The sequence below is a fragment of the Saccopteryx leptura genome, chromosome 2 (assembly GCF_036850995.1).
Source record: "Saccopteryx leptura isolate mSacLep1 chromosome 2, mSacLep1_pri_phased_curated, whole genome shotgun sequence".
NCBI classification, from domain to species: Eukaryota; Metazoa; Chordata; class Mammalia; order Chiroptera; family Emballonuridae; genus Saccopteryx; species Saccopteryx leptura.
This window is the reverse complement of record NC_089504.1, coordinates 15,030,284-15,054,388: the sequence shown is the minus strand read 5'-3', so window position 1 is coordinate 15,054,388 and position 24,105 is coordinate 15,030,284. Positions and strand designations below refer to the sequence as shown.

Here is a 24,105-nt window from a genome sequence, read left to right as displayed (position 1 = left end):
TGCGGCTTCGTTCCACTTTTCTCCTATCTGAGGAACTCAAGCCACCAAATTTGAGTGGAAAAGTGCTGAGAAGCTCTGAGTGGGGACAGGGCACACCACTGGCAGCCCTGCTGGCGTGGCCAGGTGGGGACCAGCCGTTCCATCGGCATCTCCCAGTCTTTCCCCTCTCGGAGGAATCCCACAGTTGATGCATACACTGCGGCCCCCACTCTGCCTTCAGATGCACCTCCTGGTGACCCCAGACCAGAGCTTCTCTGACTTAAAGGTCACCAAAAAGGAAAGCTCCCATTTCCTGCTAATGAAAACAAAAGGCCACCAAGCTGTCCAGCATTCCAGCCCAATTTCGTGTTTACTGAGGCACCCCCCCACCCCCACCTGCTGAGCCCTGCTGGGTTCTGCAGGGAAAACCAGCTTGCATCCCCGTTTTTCATCCCGAAGCACGTGGCAGCAATGTAGAGAGTAGAGTCCTACGTGGTTACCACCTGCCGTCCACAGATGTCAGACAGCAGCCGCTCCTGCACACTCCCCTTCGCCTAGGCATGCGGGTTGCTACCTTCTTACCCCTCACTGCCATGTTAATGAGGCCTCAGTAGAAAGCCAAGTTGGACACCCATGTGGAATTCATCACGGTCCCTTGAAAGTCTTAGCTGAATCAAACACGATCAAACAAGAAGGGTGTCGCACGATGAAAAGGTGCCATTAAAGCAGTGGTCCCCATCCCCCAGGCCACAGACTGGTACCGGTCCGTGGGCCACTTGGTACCGGTCCGCAGAGAAAGAATAAACAACTTACATTATTTCCATTTTATTTATATTTAAGTCTAAACGATGTTTTATTTTTTAAAAATGACCAGATTTCCTCTGTTATATCCGTCTAAGACTCACTCTTGACGCTTGTCTCATAAGTTCGACAATTATATTTAAAAATACCACCCTGGCCGGTTGGCTCAGCGGTAGAGCGTCGGCCTAGCGTGCGGAGGACCCGGGTTCAATTCCCGGCCAGGGCACACAGGAGAAGCGCCCATTTGCTTCTCCACCCCTCCGCCGCGCTTTCCTCTCTGTCTCTCTCTTCCCCTCCCGCAGCCAAGGCTCCATTGGAGCAAAGATGGCCCGGGCGCTGGGGATGGCTCTGTGGCCTCTGCCTCAGGTGCTAGAGTGGCTCTGGTCGCAACATGGCGATGCCCAGGATGGGCAGAGCATCGCCCCCTGGTGGGCAGAGCGTCGCCCCTGGTTGGCGTGCCGGGTGGATCCCGGTCGGGCGCATGCGGGGAGTCTGTCAGACTGTCTCTCCCTGTTTCCAGCTTCAGAAAAATGAAAAAAAAAATAAAAAAATACCACAGTTTTTACACAGGTCGCATAATATTATTTTGTGCATTTATCTGTCCCACCCTAAAGGCCAGTCCGTGAAAATATTTTGCCATTAAACCAGTCCGTGACCCAAAAAAGGTTGGGGACCACTGCAATAGAGGAAAGTACAGTGGAGGGAAAAGGTACGGCAGAATGGGGACCACAAGTACCAGCACGGGCGGGCTCGGTGGAGGGGGGCTGGCGCCAATGGGGACAGCAAGTACCGGCCAGGGGCGGGTTCAGTGGAGGGGGCCGGCACCAATGGGGACAAGTACCGGCGGGAGCCGGCTCGGCGGAGGGGGCCGGCGCCAATGGGGACCACTAGTACTGGAGGGGGCCGGCTTGGTGAAGCGGGCAGCACCAGCACACACAGGTCAGGGCTTGAATCTTTCAGCCGTGTGACCCAGGTTAGGTCCTGCCCTTCGCTGACCTTCTGTCTCCCCAAACGTGCCTCCCCAGCGACTGAGGCCCAAATGACACAAAGAAAGCTCTAAAGTGCTCTGATATCTAGCAATGAAGGCTATATCATTCTTACCAGCCTTATTTTTATATAGTTGTTCCTGTAAGGGAGTTTTTTTTTAAATCTCCTCCAAGTCAAAATTTAAATACAAAAGAAAAAAGTTTTGGCACCTGAAGCAACGAGTCCTTGTCCTTTTGTTTGGTACCTTCTGTGAGACGTGAGATCACCTGCTCTTGGCTGTGTAATTTTTTATTACTTTCCCTCAACAAATTCTTGTAATGATTCTCCACTGCTTTCTCTCTTTCATTCACTTCATTGCGTAGTTTCTCAACTTCATTTCTAAGGTCCTACAAGAAGAAAAAGAAAAATATGGAATTTATGTGACAAAATTTTCAAGGTGACAGTCTCTCACCTGTTTACCTTACTACTATAAAGAGGGCAAGCTAGTCAATGTATCTAACAAATGTGTACTTACTTCTCATTTAGCCTTATAAAAACCAATTTTAAGAATAATCTGAAATTTGGAAAAAGTTTTATGCACAGGTCACATGATTTTTAATTCGTAACACTGAAAAACCATAAAGAAACTAAATATCCAACATTGGGGCATTAATTATAAAAAGATTATGTTATGATAAAATGCACAATTATGAATAAAAGCTAACCAAGACTATGTAATATGATGCTGATTGTTTTCTAAATGTTCATGAAAAGTATTGTTAAGGCTATAAGAGAACACATCAATATAGTAACAGCATACTTAAGTAGAGGGATTATGGGTAATTTCCAATTGATATTTTTAATTTTTTATTTTTATGAGTTTCTCAAGTCTCTAAATAAGCTTGTTATTTTCAGATTCCAAAAACACTATCTTAAATCATAATGTTTACAGGAACATGGAAATGCTGTTACAACGTTGAAGAAGAAAATAACAGAAAACAGTAATACAGTGATTGTAACTCAAAATATGTACTATTTATAATATTAAAGCACTTTCCATAATAGCAAAAGGGTAGAAAACAACCCAAATGTCCATCATAGAGGAATAAACTATGGTACATATTCTGAAGCTACCAAGGGAAAAGAATGAGTTCTCTATAAATATACTGTCCTGCCCTGGCCGGTGGCTCAGTGGATAGAGCATCGGCCTGGCGTATGGACATTCTGGGTTCAGTTCCTAGTCAGTGCACACAGGAGAAGCAACTCTCTGTTTCTCTCCTCTTCCCTCTCCCCTTTCTCTCCCTCTTCCCCTCCCTCAGCCAGTGGCTTGACTGGTTTGAGCGTGGTCCCAGGCACTGAGGAGAGCTTGACTGGTCTGAATGTGTCAGCCTCAGGTGCTAAAAATAACTTGTTACTTGAACATCAGCCTCAGACAGGGTTGCCAGGTGGATCCTGGTCGGGGCACACGGAGGAGTCTGCCTCACTATCTCCCCTCCTCTCACCTAAAAAAAAAAAAAAAAATACTGCCATAAAGTAATCTTTAGAATATACTGCTGCAGAGGAGAAAGGGGGAAGGGGACAGACCCCAAGAGGAAAAAAACAAGTATGTATAGCATCCTGTCATCTACTTAACCATAAAATAAATTAAACGGTTGCCTATAAGGAAAAGGAAAGAATAAGACCGAAGGGACAGAGTTAGAGAGTGGAACTCATTTTATAGATATTACATTGAAACCATTTAAATGTTTAGATAATTATTTTTAAAATAAAATTAAAATCCCCTAAAACTGAAAGCAGAACAAAAACAAAACAAAAAAATGAATCTGTTTCTTGAGTTGACTGGTTAACCAAACAGAAAGAATATATTTCAGTAACTTTAAAGCAAAGTAATTTATGCATCCCTAACAGGATATTTCTCTAAAAACAAGAGACTGCTACAAAAAAAAAAAAAATCTCAAACTATTTTCAGTTTCATGTTGTAAGAAATAATATTGGTATTGTTATCTTGGTTTTTATTAATATCATAAAAACCAGGATTTTGAGCCTGAGAGAAAACAAATACAAATATAAAAGAAGTTAACACATGTAATTCTAAATTTGAATTGGAAATATCAATATAAACTTACATTTTTCTCTTATTTCCTTCCTTTACTGAAAAAGCCTAGAAGCATTACTGTCCCTAGCATTCCAGACTATAGTCTCTAAATATCATTTCCCACCAAAAAGAACCAGGGTTCTTTAAAGCAGTGGTTCTCAAAGAGCCCTCCCTAGGGCAGCGTTATCAGCACCACCTGGGAACTGCAAATGCAGATTACTGGAGCCCACCCCAGACCTACTGAGTCAGAAATTCTGCAGGCAGGTAGGCAAGTGGCTGGGATGCATACTCAAGTTTGTCTTATGAGTAGGAATGACCCCAAACCTGAAGCAACAATGTACTAGACACCTCATGTCAGAAAGGAAGGAAGTTATCAAAGACTAAACATTCAATATCAAAGTATCAAAGAACTCAGGAAGTCAACTTGAATAAGCTTTTCCACTGTCCAAAGAAAAGACAATTCGAACATCCAGAATAGTAACAATGAATAAAAATACATAAATATTAAAAATCTGAGTTCATAATATTAAAACAAAACCGAAAAACCTTCGATCACTAAAATAGGCAGACGAATGCTCCCCAAAGATGTTCACACCCTAATTCCCAGAATCTGTAAACACACTGAATTATACGGCAAAAGGTAATAAAAGTTACAGCTCGGATTAGGTTTACTAACCAGCGGGCCTTAAAACAGAGATTAACAGTTGGGTCTAATTAATTACAAAAACCCTTCAAAGTGGAGGAGGGAAGCCCGAACAAGACCTCACCAGCCCTTGCAGGCGGGCAGGGTGGCAGGGGCCGCGGGTCCACACAGGCAGCTGCCTTTAGCAGCTGGAAAGGCGATGGCTCTTCCCAGAGCCTCCAGGAGTGCAGCCAGCTGCCACCTTGAGTTTAGCCTGGTGAGACCCATCTCAGACTTCTGACTTCCGGATAAGAAGATAAATTTGTGTCATTAAGCCACCAAGGTCGCAGTGATTTGTTACAGCAGCGATGGGAAACCAATACAGTTAGTTTCCTTTGGAGAATTCTAGTGAATTCTTTATTCTGTTTTTCCTGTGTAAGCTACACCCCAGGGTAACTAAACAGATGATGAAAAATAAGTTTTTCCTTATAGAAGCACTCAATTATAAATGAAGAAGAAATGAGGAGATGAAATTATCACCACTCTGCAAACCATCGTCAATGGTGGGTAACATCACAAAAGCAGGAGCTGCCAAGTATAATGTAGCTCCTACCGAAGTACAATGACCACCTATAATGTAATCTTTCCAAACACTTAAATCTGAATTAGATCATGCAACTCATCTAACTACCAATTTACAAGAGTCAGCAGAGAAACAAGTTAAATGACTTTACAAAAACACCATCAGCAGAACCCAGAAGGAAAAACTGTAAAGAACAAATACCCAACTTACTCAACAAATAAATTACATGGGGGGAAAAAAAAGGAGGAAGAACCTGTGGATTAAATAATAATTAAGAAAGTTAAGGGCTCTGGCCAGGTGACTCAGTGGGTAAACTGACATCCTGGCACGCCAAAGTCACGGGTTCAATCCCCGGTCAGAGAATATATGAGAGGCCATCAGTGAGTACTCAATTAAATGGCACTAAGTAGAATAACAGGTTGGTGCTTCTCACTCCCTTCCTCTCTCTCTCTCTCTCTCTCTCTCTCTCGAATCAATGGAAAGGTTGAGGGAAAAAATGTTAGGGAAGGTTAGTGTGAACTCCTGAATTCATACTCATTCCATAGGGTTCCTTCAAGCCTTCCTTATCTCTATTGCTCTCTCTCTCTCTCTCTCTCTCTCTCTCTCACACATACACACACACACACACACACACAATAGATTGGACACAGAAATAAGTATAGATATGAATATGCATGAGTATATGCATACATACATTTCCAAGCTCTGCCCACTGACAACGACTAGAAGTAATGACACCCCAGCAGCAATAAGACACCTGTCATTTGGATTTTGTTTTCTAAATATCACTCCAATAAAAGAAACAAGGGATCCTTGGAGAAATGGTTGATTCCAGGACTGCAATAAGAAAACCACAAGATGAGTCCGAGACAACTTTGACCCTAGAAAGTAAGGAAGTATGCCCTGGCCAGATAGCTCGGTTAGTGGGAGCATCATCCTAAAGCACAGAAGTTGCTGGTTCGATCCCTGGTCGGGGCACATAAGGGAACAGCTCGATGTTTCTGTTTTTCTCCTTCTCTCCCCCCCCCCCCCCTTCCTCTCTCACTAAAATCAATAAATAAATTTTTTAAAAAAAAAAGTTCAAAACTTGATAGGGCATGTTGAAAAGGCACGGGCATCAGTCTGAAGAAGCTCCCAATGGCCAAATCTGGGCCAGTGTGAGCAACAAAACAAATCTTGAATTAATAGCTCACAACCTATAAACTAAAACAAATATCCTTTAGTCCATACTGATATAAACAAATAACTACATAATAAACAGATGCAGGAGAAAGGACAGTAGAATTATAACTAAAAGGTGTAGAAGAAGAATGGAAACAGAAAATCACCATTAGGCAAACACCATAGTAGTAACTGTTGCAGGTGTCACCAATGGATACTAAGATTCTTAAAAATGTGATGAGAAACAAGATATTTACAAAGTTTCAAAGTATCTCCCCATATCACAAAGGGGGGAAAATAGTAACTTTATTGTGAGGAAACTCAGGAGACCTCCCCCTACCTTAACCAAGGAACCAACACTAACCTCACCAGTAGTAAGACAGGTTGACATTATGCACCTCCCAACGACACATTGAGAAAAGCACATCACATCTATGCTATTACCAAAAATGTACCTTCAATGTAACCATGAGAAACATCAGACAAGCCCAAATTAAAGGACATTTACAAAATAAGTGACCAGTGAGACATGACAGCGAAAGGCAATGTGGAGCCTGGATTGAATCCTGGATCAGAAGAGGGGCATTGATGGGAAAGCTGGCAAAATTCAAATCATCTGTAAATAACAATACTGCACTGGTGCTGATTTCCTGGTTCTGATATGTGTATTCCAGTCATGGAAGATGGCAACATCAGAAGCCTGGTGAAGATCACATGATAAACTCTGTATTATTTTAGTATCTTGTCCCTATGTCTAAAATTATTTCAAAATAAAGTTTTTTAAGAGAGAGATATCAATTAAGGTAATGTGTATAAATTATGTGGACCACAATTTAAGCAAACTATTTAGACAATTTTTAAATGAGACCATCAGGGAAAGCTAAATATTAACTGGCTTTTTTGGTATTATTAAGAGATTATCTTTCTGAAGTGAAAATATCTGTTTAAAAAATACTGAAAAACTGATTTTGTCTGGAAACTGCTTAAAATACTTCCCTGTTGACAGAGAGGGCGTTGGGGAAGGGTAGAGATGAAACAAGGGTAGCTGTTTGATTGCTGAAGCTGAGGGCAGGTACACAGAGGGTTACTGTCATTTTGTGTGTATGTGAGAATGAACTGTGTGTATGTAAAGTTCTCCATAATAAGCACTGTGTTTTCTTTAAGCTCCGATTAAAAACCTGGAAGAAATACCAAACCACGTGATTAATGATTTTCTTAATGATGCTACTGTTTACTCCATTTTTAAAAGATTTTATACTAAGCATAGACTATATTCATAGTGGAGAGGCGAACATTTTTAAGGTAATTTTAAAAAGAAACAAAGAAACGACCTTAAAAATTAAACGTTAATTTTTCTCTTGGGCAAACAGATGATGATAAGATTGCCCTAAACCTTTAATCCAAAACAACTGGACCAAGAACCTATCTCAAACTGTAAATGTCAGTAAATAGAAATTCAATTCTAGAGAGAGGAAAGAAGAGTTTTTTGTTTTTTTATACAAACAATACTAAAGCAACATTAACAGATCTCTAAAGTTAAAAAATAAGAACATTTCAGCCCTGGCTGGGTAACTCAATTGCTTAGAGCATTGTCCCAAAATGCCAAGGTTGTGGTTTGGTCCCTGGTCAGGGCACATACAAGAATCAAGCAATGAATGCACAAATAAGTAGAACAACAAATCAATGTCTCTCTCTCCCCCCCATTCTTGTCTCTCTCTCTAAAGTCAACAAATTAAAAAAAATAGTAACATTTCTAGCAAGAGTGTCATGCTAACAAATTAAACCATTTTCAAACTGTAGATGTTCCTAGTGGTCCTTGTCCATCTGCAGCCATAATTTTTATACAATTTTAGCTGGTTTGAGTTTGTTCCCATTTTACTTTATTTATCCCATTACACAACAACCTACAAACAACATACACCCATTAAATAATGACACAATTGAAGAACAACTATAAAACAAGAAGTTAAAAAGTACCAAGTCAGGAAAAGTTATTTTTTTTTAAAGTCGAGATGAGAAAGGTCTACAGAGCTGGAGTACCTGCGCTTCAACTGGACTTTCCTCATCCTCCCAGTCTGAGGGAAAGGCAAGATGTGGTCTCTAGGTGATGCTAATTGAACAACACAGGATCTTCCCGTTTCTCCATTTCAATGGGTATGTCATAATTCATTTATCTATTTCCCCACTGTCTTCATACAATACAGCAAAGAATAGCTTTGTGCATAAAACAGGTTTCTTTACAACTTCTGATTTGCATTCTCACTAGCACGGATGTTTTCTTAAATGTTTGCTAATTGAATTGGTCTGAAACAGTTCTTCACAAGAGTTTGAATTTTCATTTTCTTGACCGCCACCATGTGACATATGACATGACATACATTTGAATATTGCTTGGATTTCCTCTTGTGCAAATTGGCTATAATAAAAATACTTACAAGGATGGCTCTAATGAAAAGCTGATGCCTCAGGAATCACCCAAGGTGTGCATACACAAGCACACACAAACTCCCTGTCCCCCTACATCAGAAAAGCCACCAGGACAAAGTCCATCTGTCTTACTAACGCTGTTAGAGGAGAGGGATTCTGAGGATTCGCCTTTCAAACCTTTCACTGTTCTCTTGCCTTCCTGTGCTTGGCGAGCAGTTTACCAATCAGAATGGGCACACGCACCAGTGCGGAGCCGCTGCGGCTGGGCAGTGGGCGTGGAGGGAGGCGGACCTGGGGGCTCCCACACCTGGGTTCAGTCGGTATTAAAAGCTACTATGTGTCAAATGGCTACTACTGTTCCAGGCCCTGCGCTGGGCACTTTGTATTGACCCAGGTAATCCTCACAGCCTACACCGGCTGCACGGCCTTGCTCCGCCTGGACCCCCGCAGCCCAGCCGTGGGGACCTCGCCTCCTGCTGCTCCTCCTCTACCCGTTCTGCTCCAGCAAGCCCGGCTTTCTCGCTGCTTCTCTTATATTCCACCTACATCCCAGCTCAAGACCTTTACGCTTGCTGCTCTCTCTGCCTGGAAAGTTCAAGCCGGCTTCCTTGTTTCTTCTACCAAGTCTGTACTCAAATGTCACCTCTCATCCAGTCTTCCCTGACCGTCCCTCCTAAAATAACAGCTAGCCCCAACACACCCTTGCTCTCCATACTTCTTCCCTTCACTCTGCTTCCGGAGAGCGTCTTCTAACATAGGATTGGTTTAATTTCGGGGTTTTGTGTATAGTCTCCCCCAGCAGAATGCCGGCTCGCGAGGGAAGGGGCTTCTGTGTGCTTTGTTTACTCCTGCATCTCCAGCACCTAGAATGGTACCTGGCACAGAGGAGGCTCTCGTGGCAAAATACAGATAGCCATCAATCTATATATCACGGGGCTACAGAGTCTGTGTCCCCTCCCTATAGCTATAATCTGGGCAATACAGTGACTACTGTGACCAATAGAATATAGCAGAAATAACAACACTGTGCCGGTTTCTAAGCTCAACTTTCAGAAACTTTCTAAGTAAAGCTTAGAAACTGGCAGCTTCCAACTTTCTTCTCTTGCAACACTCTGGGAGCCCTGTCACCAGCTAAGGAAGTATGGCTACCTTAATGCAACTGACAATCCCAGCTGTGCTTAGCTTTCCAGCCATTCCCTAAAAAGCACCAGACATGTGATGGAAGAGTCATGGACCCTCCAGACCAGCCCATTCACCACCTGAACACCATGAGTGACCTGGACCATACAGAGCAGAGAGTCACCTAGCTGAGCCCTACACAAACCCCCGGCCCACAAAAATCATGACATATAATAAAATGATTATTGTTTTAACACACCAAGTTTTCAAATCATTTGTTATGCAGTAATAGGTAGCCAGAACAGTACCTAATAAATACCTGTTGGTTGGCTGGTTGGCTGGTTGGAAAGCTGTCTGGCTGGGTGGATGGGGGGATAGGGGGATGGATGGGTGGATGGATGGATGGATGGATGGATGGATGGATGGATGGATGGATGGATGAGTGGGTGGGTGGGTGGATGGGTGGGTGGATAGATGGATGGGTGGGTGGGTGGATGGATGGATGGATGGGTGGATGATGGATGGATGGATGGGTGGATGGGTGGATGGGTGGATGGGTGGATGGATGGGTGGGTGGATGGGTGGATGGGTGGATGGGTGGATGGGTGGATGGATGGGTAGATAGATGGGTGGATAGATGAATGGGTGGGTGGGTGGATGGATGGATGGATGGATGGATGGATGGATGGATGGGTGGGTGGGTGGATGGGTGGATGGGTAGATGGGTGGGTGGGTGGATGGATGGATGGATGGATGGATGGATGGATGGATGGATGGATAGGTGGATGGATGGATGGGTGGATGGGTGGGTAGATGGGTGGGTGGATGATGGATGGATGGATGGGTGGATGGGTGGATGGGTGGGTGGGTGCATGGATGGGTGGGTGGATGATGGATGGATGGATGGGTGGATGGATGGATGGGTGGGTGGTGGGTGGGTAGATGGGTGGATGGGTGGATGGATGGGTGGATAGATGGGTGGATAGATAGATGGGTGGGTGGATGGATGGATAAGGTAGATGGGGTTGCTTCCATTTTATGAATGAGGAAACAGGCTCACAGAGGTCATTTATCCAAGGTCACAGTCACTAGGGACAGCACCTGCCTGACCCCACGTCCCTCTGATTCCAAGACTCTCAGTTCACTTCCATACAATGACAAAGGTTTGGATTTCTTTTGCAATGACCCCAATCCACTCCACAGTTCTCTTTTAAAACCTCTTCCTAAAAACTGATGAGAAAATAGGAACCATAAGCCATTTAGAAACATCTTTAAATTCACAATAAATTTGCCTGCCATCCTAGAAAGATCATGACAACTTTCCAATTTTAAAATGTTTATGTATTGTGTTAAGTAGAGCATGTGCATCACTCATGTGCACATTAATTACAGGTCCACGTACACCATTTCCCACATTCAGTTTCCTCCTCTATACCGACATCTAACAGACCCAGATTTTGATGTCTGGTTCAAGTCCTTGTGTGCATGTACGTGTGTGTTCAGCAATAATTTATTCCATTCTCCATTTCATTTGCTTATAAAATTCTAATTTGGCTACCTAGGTTAAGAACTTCTAGCATGTTTAAAGTAAGAAAGGTTATTAATGTTGTGTCATTTCTTTCACATGTCCCTCAACCTAACAGAGTTGACAACATGAAAATGACCTGTTCCAAAATCCCACAAAGGACATGTAGTTTTGTCATTTGTAAGATTAGGGGTTCTTAACCTATGGTCCACTGAATAGACCCCTGGGAGCCTATGCAAATTTATTTGTATGTACATTTTGGGGACTAGGCGGCCCTCACCATTAATCAGGGTCTCAGGACACAAAGAGTATAACCCATTTCCATTATTATAAACATCAGTAAGAGAAACTAGTATTTGCTGAGCACCAGCTATGAGCCATGCACAGGCCGAGGCATATTTACCTAGAACATCTCTCCCCTAATGACTGCCTACATGGTATTATTAGTCCTGTGTTCCTAGAGAGGCAACTATGGCTCACAGAGGTTGAGAGGTTCCCGCAAAGCTTTACAACAGTGAGTTGTAACAAGTGCTGAAATTCAACCTCAGTCAGTGTGACCCCGAATCCTGTGCTCCTTCCACCAACTGCACTGTGAAGACCAAAGAAATATAAAGCCAGTCTGTGATATGGGCTCCCCTTGGTAAGTAATTTCAACGCCCCAAACTAACGTTATAGTTTCTCCAGGACGCAGGGTTGATGGAAATGCCAGCCGGAGACTGAGGCCTTCCTGTTAATGGATGGGGCAGGACTAAGGATCGTGGACCTCGTATGAAGGGCAGTCAGAGAAGGCTTGAGGTAAATGGACCACTGCAGGAAAGGGAGACAGGTGTGCTCAGGTGGCCTTGAGGAGGAGCAGCTGCCATGGCAACACAGAGACAGCCGACGGGCTCATGTGCTCGGCACCACTGGAGTCATAATATACGTTTAGGGGAGGCATGGAGACAGCATGTCTCGCCTGAGCAAAACAATCAGAACTGAAAATTGATCATCTTGGGTGGTTTCTCCAAACCTCCTTCAATATTCTCGGGCTGTGAAGACAGGCAGACCTGACCTTGCATCCTGGCTTTACTGCTAAAAAGCTGTGTGGCTAAAGATAGACAATTTAAATCTTTGTTTCCTTTCCCGTAATGGGAATAATAAAACAAACACCTCAGGTCCCTGGATGGTTAAATGAGAGAATGCAAGATGGGTGCCCAGCACAGGAGCAGGTGACAGGAAAGGACACTGGGTCACCTCCCCATCAGGAAGCATAGCGTTCAGGCTGGCCTCCACTCCCAGGTTCCCTCGTGTGGCCACAGCACCACTGTCAACCTGGCCACGCTGTCCGGCTCCTCCCCTCCCTCTCACACACTTGTCACCCAGCAGGTCACCCAGGCCCGAGGGCACAGCACATCCTCCACACAGAGCACATGACAGAGGAGCCGTGAGGAGCTGGTGCTTTCACGTGGACGCGAGTGCCCAGTCCTGCCCTGCCAGCCAGGCCTACCACCCGCAGAGTTCTCATAGGAGCTGGACGTAAGAAATGACCGATCGCAGACTAACAATCTCATACCCAAAGCAGGGCTTCCTGATAAAACTGAGAGCTGTTCCTGGTTGTGGTTTGTCAGTGGATAGGGCTTCTGCCGCTTCAGGGAGCCACCCACCCGACAAAGGCCAGGCCAGGCCGAGTCCGAAGCTAAGAAAGCAAAAGAACCTGGAACGTGGGCTCGTACCTTAGGGTCCAGTAACCCCCCCATCAGCAAGGGTGCCCAGCGAACGCCCTGGACTCTGAATAACCAGATGAGTCCGTTCCCTCCCCCCTGGAGGGGATGTTAGGAAGGGCAGAGGCCGAAGTCCTGGGGGAGAAAAGAGAAGTGTCCCTTCCTACACTCTTGGCCCTCCTCTCCCTCATCCCACTGCCATCTTCAGAACTTAGTTCCCATCTGGCCAACTGCACACCTTCCTAACTGGTCTCGTCTCTGGTTCACCCACGGAATGACATGCACACCCCTGATGGTTTCATCGCTGCCCGAGCCCTCAGGGACTCCTGGCTGACTGCAGAAAGAACGCACCTGAACCCTCACTCCAGCCTCCTGTCAACAGGCCCTGCCTGCCTATTAGCCTTCCTCACCCAACCGCGTCAGTGACACTCCCCAGGCCCTGCACCTCGACTCATTGGCCCAACTAGAAGAATACGACAAAACAGCGCCAATTCTGCCTGGAAACAGCATCCTTATCTGGTAAGGCCCAGTCCAAGCACCAAGTCTTCAACAAAGCCCTCCTGTCCTATTCTGCCCTCAGCAATCATCCTTCAAAAACACCATCACCCGAAAGCACCATCACCCCATCCAACACTCACAACCCCAAGAAGCAGATGCCCTGATTATATCCATTTACCAGTCAGAAAATTGAAGTGTGAAACGCTCAGGCAACTTAGCTGAAGTAAAGGGTGCTGGAATTAGGATTTAAAGCCAGGTCTATCTGTGCCTGATCTCACAGTGGCTCAGTGGACAGAGCATCGACCTCGGATGCTGAGGACTAAGGTTCAAAACCCTGAGGTTAACGGCTTGAGTGCAGGCTCATCCATCTTGAGTGTGGGGTCGCTGGCTTGAGCATGGGATCATAGACATGACCCCATGGTTGCTGGCTTGAGCCCCAAGGTCACTGGCTTGGCTGGAGCCCCCGGTCAAGGCACATATGAGAAAGCAGTCAATGAACTAAAATGTCTCAACTACAGGTTGATGCTTCTCATCTCTCTCCTTTCCTGTCTCTGTCTCTTTTAAAAAATAAAATAAAAATAAGAACAGGTCTATTTGTGTATTATTTTCACTAAAGTAGTGATCTTTCAAACCAAGAACAAGAAGCCGTAGGATTATGCCCAAACTCGGCCAACTATCTGTATCAGTCGACTTGAGGAAAAGCATGAGAATGTGTTACATGATTTTAGTGAAAGAAGCCACCGAGGGGAGCTCAGGAGCCCCGGCTGCACCGCCTAGCCGCAAGCGAGTGCGGCCACAGCAAGTTCTGGGTGACGACATCAACTGAGTGGCCTCGATCTCTTCCCTAATGGGCACTTCTCCTGGCAGATTCGCAGGGACGCTCTGGACCAGCACTGAGCTGAGTGGGGCCTTTGCACGTCAGGACTCTCTTAGAGCACACTGATTTTTAAAAAGTGGATTATTTGAAAAATAAAATAGCCCTATAATCTCAGAACCCACATTAGAAATGAAAAGCCAGGCCCTCTTCCTTCCCTCTCCAGTCAGCTAGTTTGTTTTATCTCTGGCCAGATGGAGAATGAGAAGGTTCTCATCCATCAAATTTCTACCTTATCAGGTTTCGCGGTGAGAAAGCTTGTCAAAGTGCTCAGTGGTTACCTTTAAATATACAAAGGAAACTTCTCCAAAATCTTAATGAGGTATAGAAACCCAGTGATGGACAGATTCCAGAACTAGTGTGAGAGAGTGGCTTTCAAGCCTCGTTCTGTGGAGCCGAGTGGCTCCCGGGGGCCACGGCAGAAGCAGGACATGGTGGGGAGAGGGGCAGTACCAGGCCTCCGACCTCACTTCACCCTGAGCAGCTCGACTTTTATATGTTTTCTCTCCAGGAGAGTTCACTTGAACAAAGAATCCACATGCTTAAAAAAATACACAGAAGCCGCCGGAATGAGCCAGCCCTCGTCACGGGGAACTGACCGACGTGTGGTACTGGCTGTGAGGACTGGAAGTTCGGTGCGAGGAGCCATGCCGGGACCGAGGCCCAGGTGAGTCTCAGAACAGCGGCCAGACACCGGGCGCAGCACCGCACCTCTGTGAGCCCCACCTGGATGACGCAGTGGGGCACTCCCGCCCTCTGCTCCGGCCCCAGCACCGTGTCCCCTCGGGCCAGGCGCACTCAGAACGCTCCCTCTACCAGGAATGCAGGGCACCTCCCGTCTCCTTCGAGTCTCAGCTCAAGGCCACCTCCTCGGCGAGGCCTGCGCTCCCTCCCCTCCCCCTCTCAGCGCAGTTCCAGTCTCCGTGCTCCCAAAGCACGGGGCCCTCCACCGCACTTACCACGCTGTATTCTAAGTAGCTCATTGTCTCGTTTCTATTATACTTCTCTACTAGATTTCTTCAGAGACTACGGCTGACTTAATTCTGGCCTGTACTCCCAGTGCCCGGGACAGAGCCTGGCACAGAAAATGTAAAAGAAGAACCAGAGATCAGGGAAAGCCTTTCTGTCTGTGCCCCAGAAAGACGAGAGCAATTCGACATGCAAACTGATGGAAGCGCCCCCAGCGCCACAGGCACGAGGCAGTGAGATACTCCAGAGTCTCTCGCTCTCGCAGGGCCCCGACTCCTTCCCAGGGGATCCATCGGCTAGAAAAGAACAGACAAGCACTTTCTTCAAAGGAGAGATGAGTGTTGGTCAAGGAAGAAATTTACAGCTTTGTTGACTGGACTGGTAAAAGGGCAGACCACGTTTATTAGTCAACAGGGCCCATTAGATTCTAGCAGGCGGTGGTTTGTCATTCAAAGTCCTGAGCCGGCACCTGCCACACAACTGAAATCAGGAAAAGAAAGAAGAGGAATGTGATATACTGAGGACCTACTTCTATGCACCAGGAACCACTGTAGGTATTTTCTCACGCACTAAATTTGGTTATTCATTTAGTTAAATTCATTTATTTAACCCTAAAGTAGATGCAACCAATCCCATTTTAGGGGAGAAAAACATTAGTTCAGAGAGGTTAAGTAACTGAGGTAGAGGCAGAGAGTTAAGCACCTGCTGAAGCTGAGATTCCAGCTCAAGCCCAGCCCTGTTTTCCACTATTCCAAGGACACCTACTAAACCCCTGAGGTTAACGGCTTGAGTGCAGGCTCATCCATCGTGAGTGTGGGGTTGCTGGCTTGAGCATGGGATCATAGCTCCCAAGGCGGCAGCATCACCACCATCGTCAAAAACGGCAATGTCCCCTGATCATTTCTGATGTGCCAGGTGTGATGCTAAGCTACGTGCCTTATCTCCTATAATCCCTAAAACTAATCTGTTTTTCTGACAAGAAATGGCCGCAAATCGACGCACTGTTTGGAGAGGCGCAGTCACTGGCTCATAGTCCAACAGCTCACAAGTGATGGAGCCAGGATTCAAATCCAGTTTGACACCAAAGTCTCCGCGTTCAGCCTCTCTTATGAGAAACTGGAATTTGCAAAGACAGACCTTCTCCCAACATCAGACATTTAAACTGTATATGGTCCTACAAAGATACCAACTCAAAATCTTGGCACCTGATTAAAACTAACAAAAGAAGGCATGGGGCACTGTGACCCTGGGTGAAGGTCACGCTGCCCGAGGTCTGTGGTCTTAGCCCTAAGCAGCCAGCCTGCAGACTCCGTCTCCAAGTGCCACGTTTTGATTATGGTTCACCAAGGGATGTTCTGAATGCTGTCACAATCTCGTTTGGAGCCATCCATCAACAAACGCATGTGAGAACCAGAGGGTTCAGGCTGAACTACCTTGAAATTAAACCCGCTCCTGTCAAAGCACACGGGATTAGCCAGCTGGGTGACAGGTACAACTTTAATTAGATTTTTGGGCTTTAGCCAGCAAATGCATCCCACAGAGATAAGTGCCCAGGTACTGAAGCACACAGTTGTCAGAGTAGTGGATGACAGGCCTCGTAACAGACAAGAGCATTATGAGACAGTCTGGGGAATATAGCTAAACCAATGTCTAATATACGTTGCTTCTAAAGCCGTGGGAAAAAGACTGAGATTTACACGTCTCCCCCACGCACCCCAACAGCACAAAGAATGCCTGAACCAGAGAAGCAAATCTAACATAAAGATGTATCACTCTTTATCAGCTTCATCAAACGCCCACCCGCATGCACACAAACAGGCACGCGCACACACAAGTGCATGCACACCCTAGCAGGAGAGCCTTCTGTCTCTGCAGCCAGTGTACCAAAGTCGAGGACGTGAGGGCAAGGACGTGAGAGCGCAGGCAGCACTCCTGTCTCAGACCACAGAAGCTAGGGCACTGCCAACATCACAGTGAGGACACCAACTTGGGAAGGCTGGATTTTCATTTGCTTCTGCAAAGGCCTTCTGGATTTTCTCAAAGGGATGTGGGTCCCTCTGGTGGCAAGGAGGCATACTACAACGAAAGGGATCCTCCTATCTGTGAGACGCTCACGTTTTGACCTTTCTTAGCGCAAAAAGACTTCCAGAGCAAAAACCAAACTGTGGTCACCAGAGCCTAACCACAGGGGCTGCACCATTGCAAGCACTCAACAAATGTCCCTTGAATAAACAAGTGAACTGCAAATTACCACACATGCTGAGTCAACGAGCACAGGGTCACCACAATCACAGGTAATGAAAACAAACACGACAAAAGACTCTTATGGCCAAACTTCTCACCGTTCACATGCAACCGAACGCAGTAAATTCATACGTCTCTATCCAAGCTGCGCTCAGACAGGCGCTGTCTCCCTCCGAAATGCTTAAAAGCAGGCACAGAGAGACTGCAATAAATGTTTCTGGCATAGGCAGAGGATGGTTTGATCACATCCCAAAGAGAACTTGTTGCCTTACCATCAGAAAGAGTTCAGGGAAGGCTGTAAAATCTAGTACTCTTTATAACAGGGGTCCCCAAACTACGGCCTGGCCCGCGGGCCGCATGCGGCCCCCTGAGGCCATTTATCCGGCCCCCGCCGCACTTCTGGAAGGGGCACCTCTTTCATTGGTGGTCAGTGAGAGGAGCATAGTTCCCATTGAAATACTGGTCAGTTTGTTGATTTAAATTTACTTGTTCTTTATTTTAAATATTGTATTTGTTCCCGTTTTGTTTTTTTTTACTTTAAAATAAGATATGTGCAGTGTGCATAGGGATTTGTTCATAGTTTTTTTTATAGTCCGGCCCTCCAACGGTCTGAGGCACAGTAAACTGGCCCCCTGTGTAAAAAGTTTGGGGACCCCTGCTTTATAAGGACCATGGCAAAGGCTGTGAGCCAGGCGCATCTACAAACAGGGCTGCAATATTTCCCACTGATTTTGTCGTTCTTCAAGAAACGAGAATGGGAAACAGCTAGACACAGTCCCAGGGACTGAAGACCTTAACTTAATGCGTACAAGCTTACCGACTTGGATGACATTGATCTGGCCCTGTGCAAAATTGTTTTTATTGAATGGGGTATTGTCAGAGACTCTGTATACTACTCAGAGAACTCTTTATAAAAACCCACCAGAGGCAATACTTCCCCTCAGGCCGGAATGCTGGCAAAAGCTGTCCTTTTATCTTAACATGTTCATCTTATGAACACTGGACCTGGTAACTGGATTTCCCTTTTTACTGACCGTGCCAGGAGCTACCAGCTAAACATTAACAAACCCCCCCCCCCCCCAGTACTGGGGCGGTATCACAAGGTGCGTTTCTACTTACTCACTGGCTCCACTTTACCAGTCACCCTTATGTTCTTTTTTTTTTTTTACAAGGACAGAGAGTCAGAGAGAGGGATAGACAGGGACAGACAGACAAAAATGGAGAGAGATGAGAAGTATCAATCATCAGTTTTTTGTTGCGACTCCTTAGTTGTTCATTGATTGCTTTCTCATATGTGCCTTGACCGTGGGCCTTCAGCAGACCAAGTAACCCCTTGCTCAAGCCAGCAACCTTGGGTCCAAGCTGGTGAGTTTTTTTGTTTTTTGGGGTTTTTTGCTCAAGCCAGATGAGCCCGGGCTCAAGCTGGCGACCTCGGGGTCTGGAACCTAGGTCCTCCACATCCCAGTCCAACACTACCCACTGCGCCACTGCCTGGTCAGGCAGTCACCCTTATTTTTTGTGGACCTTTAATCTTTAGTTTTAATTTCATGACTAACCATAAGCCCCTGAAAATGTTTTTAAAACACCAAAAGAAATGTTACAGTTTTTGAAGTTTCAAATAAACACAGTAGTTCAAGTTGCGTATTCTTACTGTTTCCCCCAAAACATACATTCTCACCCGTCTGTATCTCCACCTTCTGTACAAACTCCTCCCCTTCTCTCCTCCCTTCTCCCCTCCCTCCTTCCCTCCTTCTCCCTTCCCTCCTCCCCTCCCTTGTCTATCTAGTAACCTTAGACTGGACCTTCACCACCAGCACCACCAGCACAGTTCAGGAGATACTTTCCCCAGAAGCCTGCTCTGGTCCTGCGGCCACTTCCTTCCCCTGTGCTCCCTTCACACTTTCCTTGTTTGTATCTGTTATGGAAATGTCCCCAGGCTAAGTTGAGAGCCTGCTGAATATGTAGATGGATCCTTCCCTTTGCCAGGGCAGAAACATTAAAGGTCTGGTTTTCTGTTTGTTTCTATCCAAAAGCAACAGCAGTAGCAGCTGGTGAGGAAGGCTTTCTTTAACTGAAGAACCTAGTTAATAGAACGAACTGATCAGGCATGCAAGGGCAGTAGTTATGCTCTTCCCCTGCATGCACGGCAGCACTAAGAAGCAAAAACACCACCCCAGGGCCCTGGCCAGAGGCTCAGTGGATAGAGTGTCAGCCTAGCCTATGAATGTTCTGGGTTCATTTCCCAGTCAGGGCACACAGGAGGAGTGATGATCAGCTTCCCCACTCTTTCTCTTCCTCTTACCCTCTGGCAGCCAGTGGCTCGAATTGGTTCGAGCATGGCCCCAGGTGCTAAGGATATCTCCGCTGGAGCGCATCAGCCTCAGGTGCTAAAAATAGCTCAGTACCCCGAGCATCAGCCCCTGATGGGGTTGCCAGGTGAATCCCAGTTGGGGACCATGTGGGATTCTGCCTCACTATCTCTCCTCCTCTCACCTAAAAAAAACAAAAACAAAAAACACCATCCAGCATGTTTCCCCAGACTCTGAACAATCCAGTGACCCCAAGATCTGGCATGAAATATCCATATGCATATGACATGGACACAGCCAAATTCTCAGAATATAACCAGAAGTTAAAGAGATATGTCTGTGATACAATACATATGTAAAAAAAAGGACATCATCTTGTATGCAACATATATATGACCTGATACAGAAAAGTAGCCCCAAGATTCTGGGAAGCTCTGAGTCCCACACATGCTCTCCTGAGGGATATATTTAGAACAAAGCTGTGTTTCAGTCTGCCCACTGTCCTGAAACAAAACAGCACTTTCTCTGAGTAACAGCTCCTCTCCCTCAAAACAACTGGTTCTAGGGGAAGCTGACAATAATGGCATGCACACTTCTGACAGAACAGGTATGTGACCCAAGTTGGGCCTCTGAGCACCTCACCCCTCCAGCCATCCTGCCAGGGAGACAGCGGGGAGAGGAGTGTGAGCCCTCCTTCCTCCATGCAGTGAGCCGGGAAGCTGCGATCCCAGCAGGGCTGGCAGGGACGGGTGCACCACTTGGAACTGGAGGAAGGGGAGGCAGGAGAAAGGGTCCAGCTCTGAGAGAGGGAGATCTGGCTCTGGCAGCATCCAGTCCCCTGTCCTGCCAGCAATTTAATTACAAATGTCCATTTTTTCCTAAGAATACAGATTTTTACCAATAACAGCCCAAAATCATTTTAGAAACACTGGCGCTTACCTCAAAAGTGACTTAAGGAAACAATATCTGACAATGGAGGGACAGGTAAATAAATTACAGTAGAGCCTCCTTTAAACTCTTTCTAAAAGTTTTATTGATTAATCAGAGAGAGGGATTTGCTGTTCCACTTATTTATACATTTTTTAGTTGGTTCTTATACGTGCCCAACCAGGGACAGAACCTTGGCGTATCAGGATGACACTCTAACCAACTGAGCTACCCGACCAGGGCCCACCACACTCTCTTAATGTTGTTATCTAGCTCTTTATTGCCAAGAGTAAGTTATAATGTAAAAAATTACATGTGAATATAGAGCTATGTATATTCTCCCCATCCAAACTTTATTGAATATTTTTATGACAGTGAAGGAGAAAGGGAACTATTTTAAACTTAAAAAAAAAAAATCCTGTTATCCCACAGGTTTTGTTAACCTAAAAAAAACAAAATTGGAGCAATACAAAAAGTGACTATGAAAACCAGCCCTCCATAAAAAGGACCACCTGCCAGTCTCGTTCTGACCTCATCCACAAAGGCACACTATGCAAACCCCACTCTTCACAACCCACTCCAGCACCATCTCCTTCTGGAAGGTTTTCCTGACCACTCCATCCTACAAGGACCTTCTGCACTGACTATACGAGCTACATTCATTAGCTCTGGACTTCAAACTGCCTTGCATTTTGTCATCTATAACATTTTCAACTCCCTTAGAAAAATAACCTATAGAGGCCATGTCTCGTATTTCCACCAGCATCTAAACCAGGCATACTTAGTGTTCGACAACCATGAATAAATACAGGGAATGGGTCTTTTCATAACATTCAATGAACTAACACTCTCCAATATTGCTGATGGCAACATAAACTAGACTGGCCCTTTGGACAAATACTTTGGCAGGATGACTAACTCGTATAAAATATTTGCAACATCTGACCCAGTAAGCTCACTTCTCAGAATTTATCTGAGGATTTCAAGAGAAAATGCCTTTATGACCAAGACGTTTACTGTAGCATCATTTAAACAGCCAAAATGTCCAACACAGGAGGAAATTATTAAGTAAAGCATGTGAAATCAATGAGGAGTATGCACCACTCAACACAATCAGGCTGCAGTCTACACAACATGGGAAGGTGCCATGACAGAGGACGTGTCCTGGGAGACGCCCGTGACAGGGAAAGTGACCTGGGGAGATGCCCCACATCACCCAAGCACAGCGACCACAGCCCCGCACTGCCCGCTATTTCCCACGGGAACAGGGTGCTCACGTGGATGGTGCCGTCCCCTTCGCTCTTGTCCTGGCGGGCTGCCTCCAGGTCCTTCTCCAGTCTCCCCTTCTCCTGCTGCACCTCGCTCAGCTCCTGGGAGGTCTTCTGGAGGTCCCGGCGGGCTGCCTCCAGGTCCTTCTCGAGTCGCCCCTTCTCCTGCTGCACTGCGCTCAGCTCCTGGGCGCTCTTCTGGAGGTCCCGGCGGGCTGCCTCCAGGTCCTTCTCCAGTCTCCCCTTCTCCTGCTGCACTGCGCTCAGCTCCTGGGTGCTCTTCTGGAGGTCCCGGCGGGCTGCCTCCAGGTCCTTCTCTAGTCTCCCCTTCTCCTGCTGCACTGCGCTCAGCTCCTGGGTGCTCTTCTGGAGGTCCCGGCAGGCTGCCTCCAGGTCCTTCTCCAGTCTTCCCTTCTCCTGCTGCACTGCGCTCAGCTCCTGGGCCGTCTTCTGGAGGTTCCGGTGCAGCCTGCGGTTCTCTGCACTCTTGGTGAGGTTTTCCGAGTGCAGCTCAGCCAACAGGGCTGCCTTTTCTGACAGGGCGGCTTCATAATCCTCAGACCCCTAGTAGAGGGGGAGAGGGGAGAAAGCTTGTTTCCATAATTCATGAAACAAACCAAGAGCTGGGCTCCTTTTTACCTTGGACAGGGTGGGCGGGCGGGAGGTAACATAAACAACATTCAAGACCCAAAGCACAGTAATATGAACATTTTGAAATAACTCAGGTAATGTTTATGCTATGATGTTGATATTTAAGGAAAGGGGAAGAAGCTACAACTGTATAAAAAAACATTTATTTTTTATTTTATTCTTTTTTAGAGAGAGAGAGAGAGAGAGAGAGAGACAGGAAGGGACAGAGATGAGAAGCATCAATGCTTTGTTGCATCTCCTTAGGTGTGCATTGATTGCGCTTTCATATGTGCCTTGACTGGGGGAATACCAGCCGAGCCAGCGACCCCTTGCTCAAGCCAGAGACCTTGGGCTTCAAGCCAGCAATCTTTGGGCTCAAGCCAGCAACCATAGGGTCAAGTCTATGATCCTACACTCAAGCCAGCGAGCCCACACTCAAGCTGGCGAGCCCACACTCAAGCCGGCAACCTTGGGGTTTCGAACCTGGGTCCTCTGTGTCCCAGACTAATGCTCTACCCACTGTAGCACTGCTTGATAAGGCTAAAAAAAACATATTTTTTAAGACAAGAAGGAAAAGCACAGAATGTTAACAGTAACTGTCTTTCATGGGTGGGAATATAGTTGACTTTTTCCTTCACTTCTCTGAATTTTCAAATGCTCTAAGGCTAGTGAGTATGTAACTTTTATAATGATTTCTTTAAAAACAATGTAAGTTATTTTTAGAAGGCAGAATAAACAGCTTCATTTGAAAAGCAGAGATGGAGTCAAGCACTGGCAACGTTTGTCTACATTCGAGTGGCTCAGATCCAGAGTCACGGGGAGAAGTGGTGTTGGTTCAGTGGCTACCTCAAGAGGCCATCAATTCTGCAGAGCACAAGGCCAAGTGTGTCCAGCACATCTTTCCTTCACTAACACACAGTCGGTCTACTAGGGAAAATACTTTTGTGACCATCAAGCATATGGAAAAATGTTATAATTCACCAGTTATCAAAAAGAGCAAATGGAAACGTTTTCATTTAGCCGGTGAGACTGTTTCCACGGGGCTGACCAGTGCCGGCGAGCTCTCCGGGAAAAGGACACACTGAGAACGACCAAGCACCCAGAAGCCAGGAAACGTGCCGGCAGGAAGGTAAACTGACAGGACTGACGGACAGAGTGTAGCTGTCAGCTCTGCGTGCATCATACAAACCCGTGCACACTCATCCCAAACAATTCCGCTCCTAGAATTCAGTCTCAGGGGAAGAACCCAAAATCTCATCACAGAATTACTTAGAGCGGTGAAAAATAAAACAACCTACACGTGCAAGAACATGAGAATGGGTAAAATATGATGAAGCTGCAGAATAAAATCTTAACACTATTTACAGAGTTCATAATACGTGAATATTTCTAAGTCACTACATTGTAT

The 24,105-nt window shown here is 46.0% G+C and overlaps 1 protein-coding gene across 5 annotated transcripts in view; it reads right to left on the bottom strand.

Annotated features, from left to right (window-relative positions):
• The window catches only part of CDK5RAP2 (CDK5 regulatory subunit associated protein 2), a 179,889-nt gene that overhangs the window by 103,017 nt on the left and 52,767 nt on the right, over positions 1–24,105 (bottom strand). For all 5 annotated transcript variants that reach the window (XM_066367308.1, XM_066367310.1, XM_066367312.1 and 2 more), the window contains exons 12-13: positions 22,077–22,631; positions 1,977–2,153 (exon numbers count right to left, since the gene is read on the bottom strand). In XM_066367308.1, coding sequence (XP_066223405.1) covers positions 1,977–2,153; positions 22,077–22,631 — 732 coding nt within the window. The remainder of the gene's footprint in view (positions 1–1,976; positions 2,154–22,076; positions 22,632–24,105) is intronic.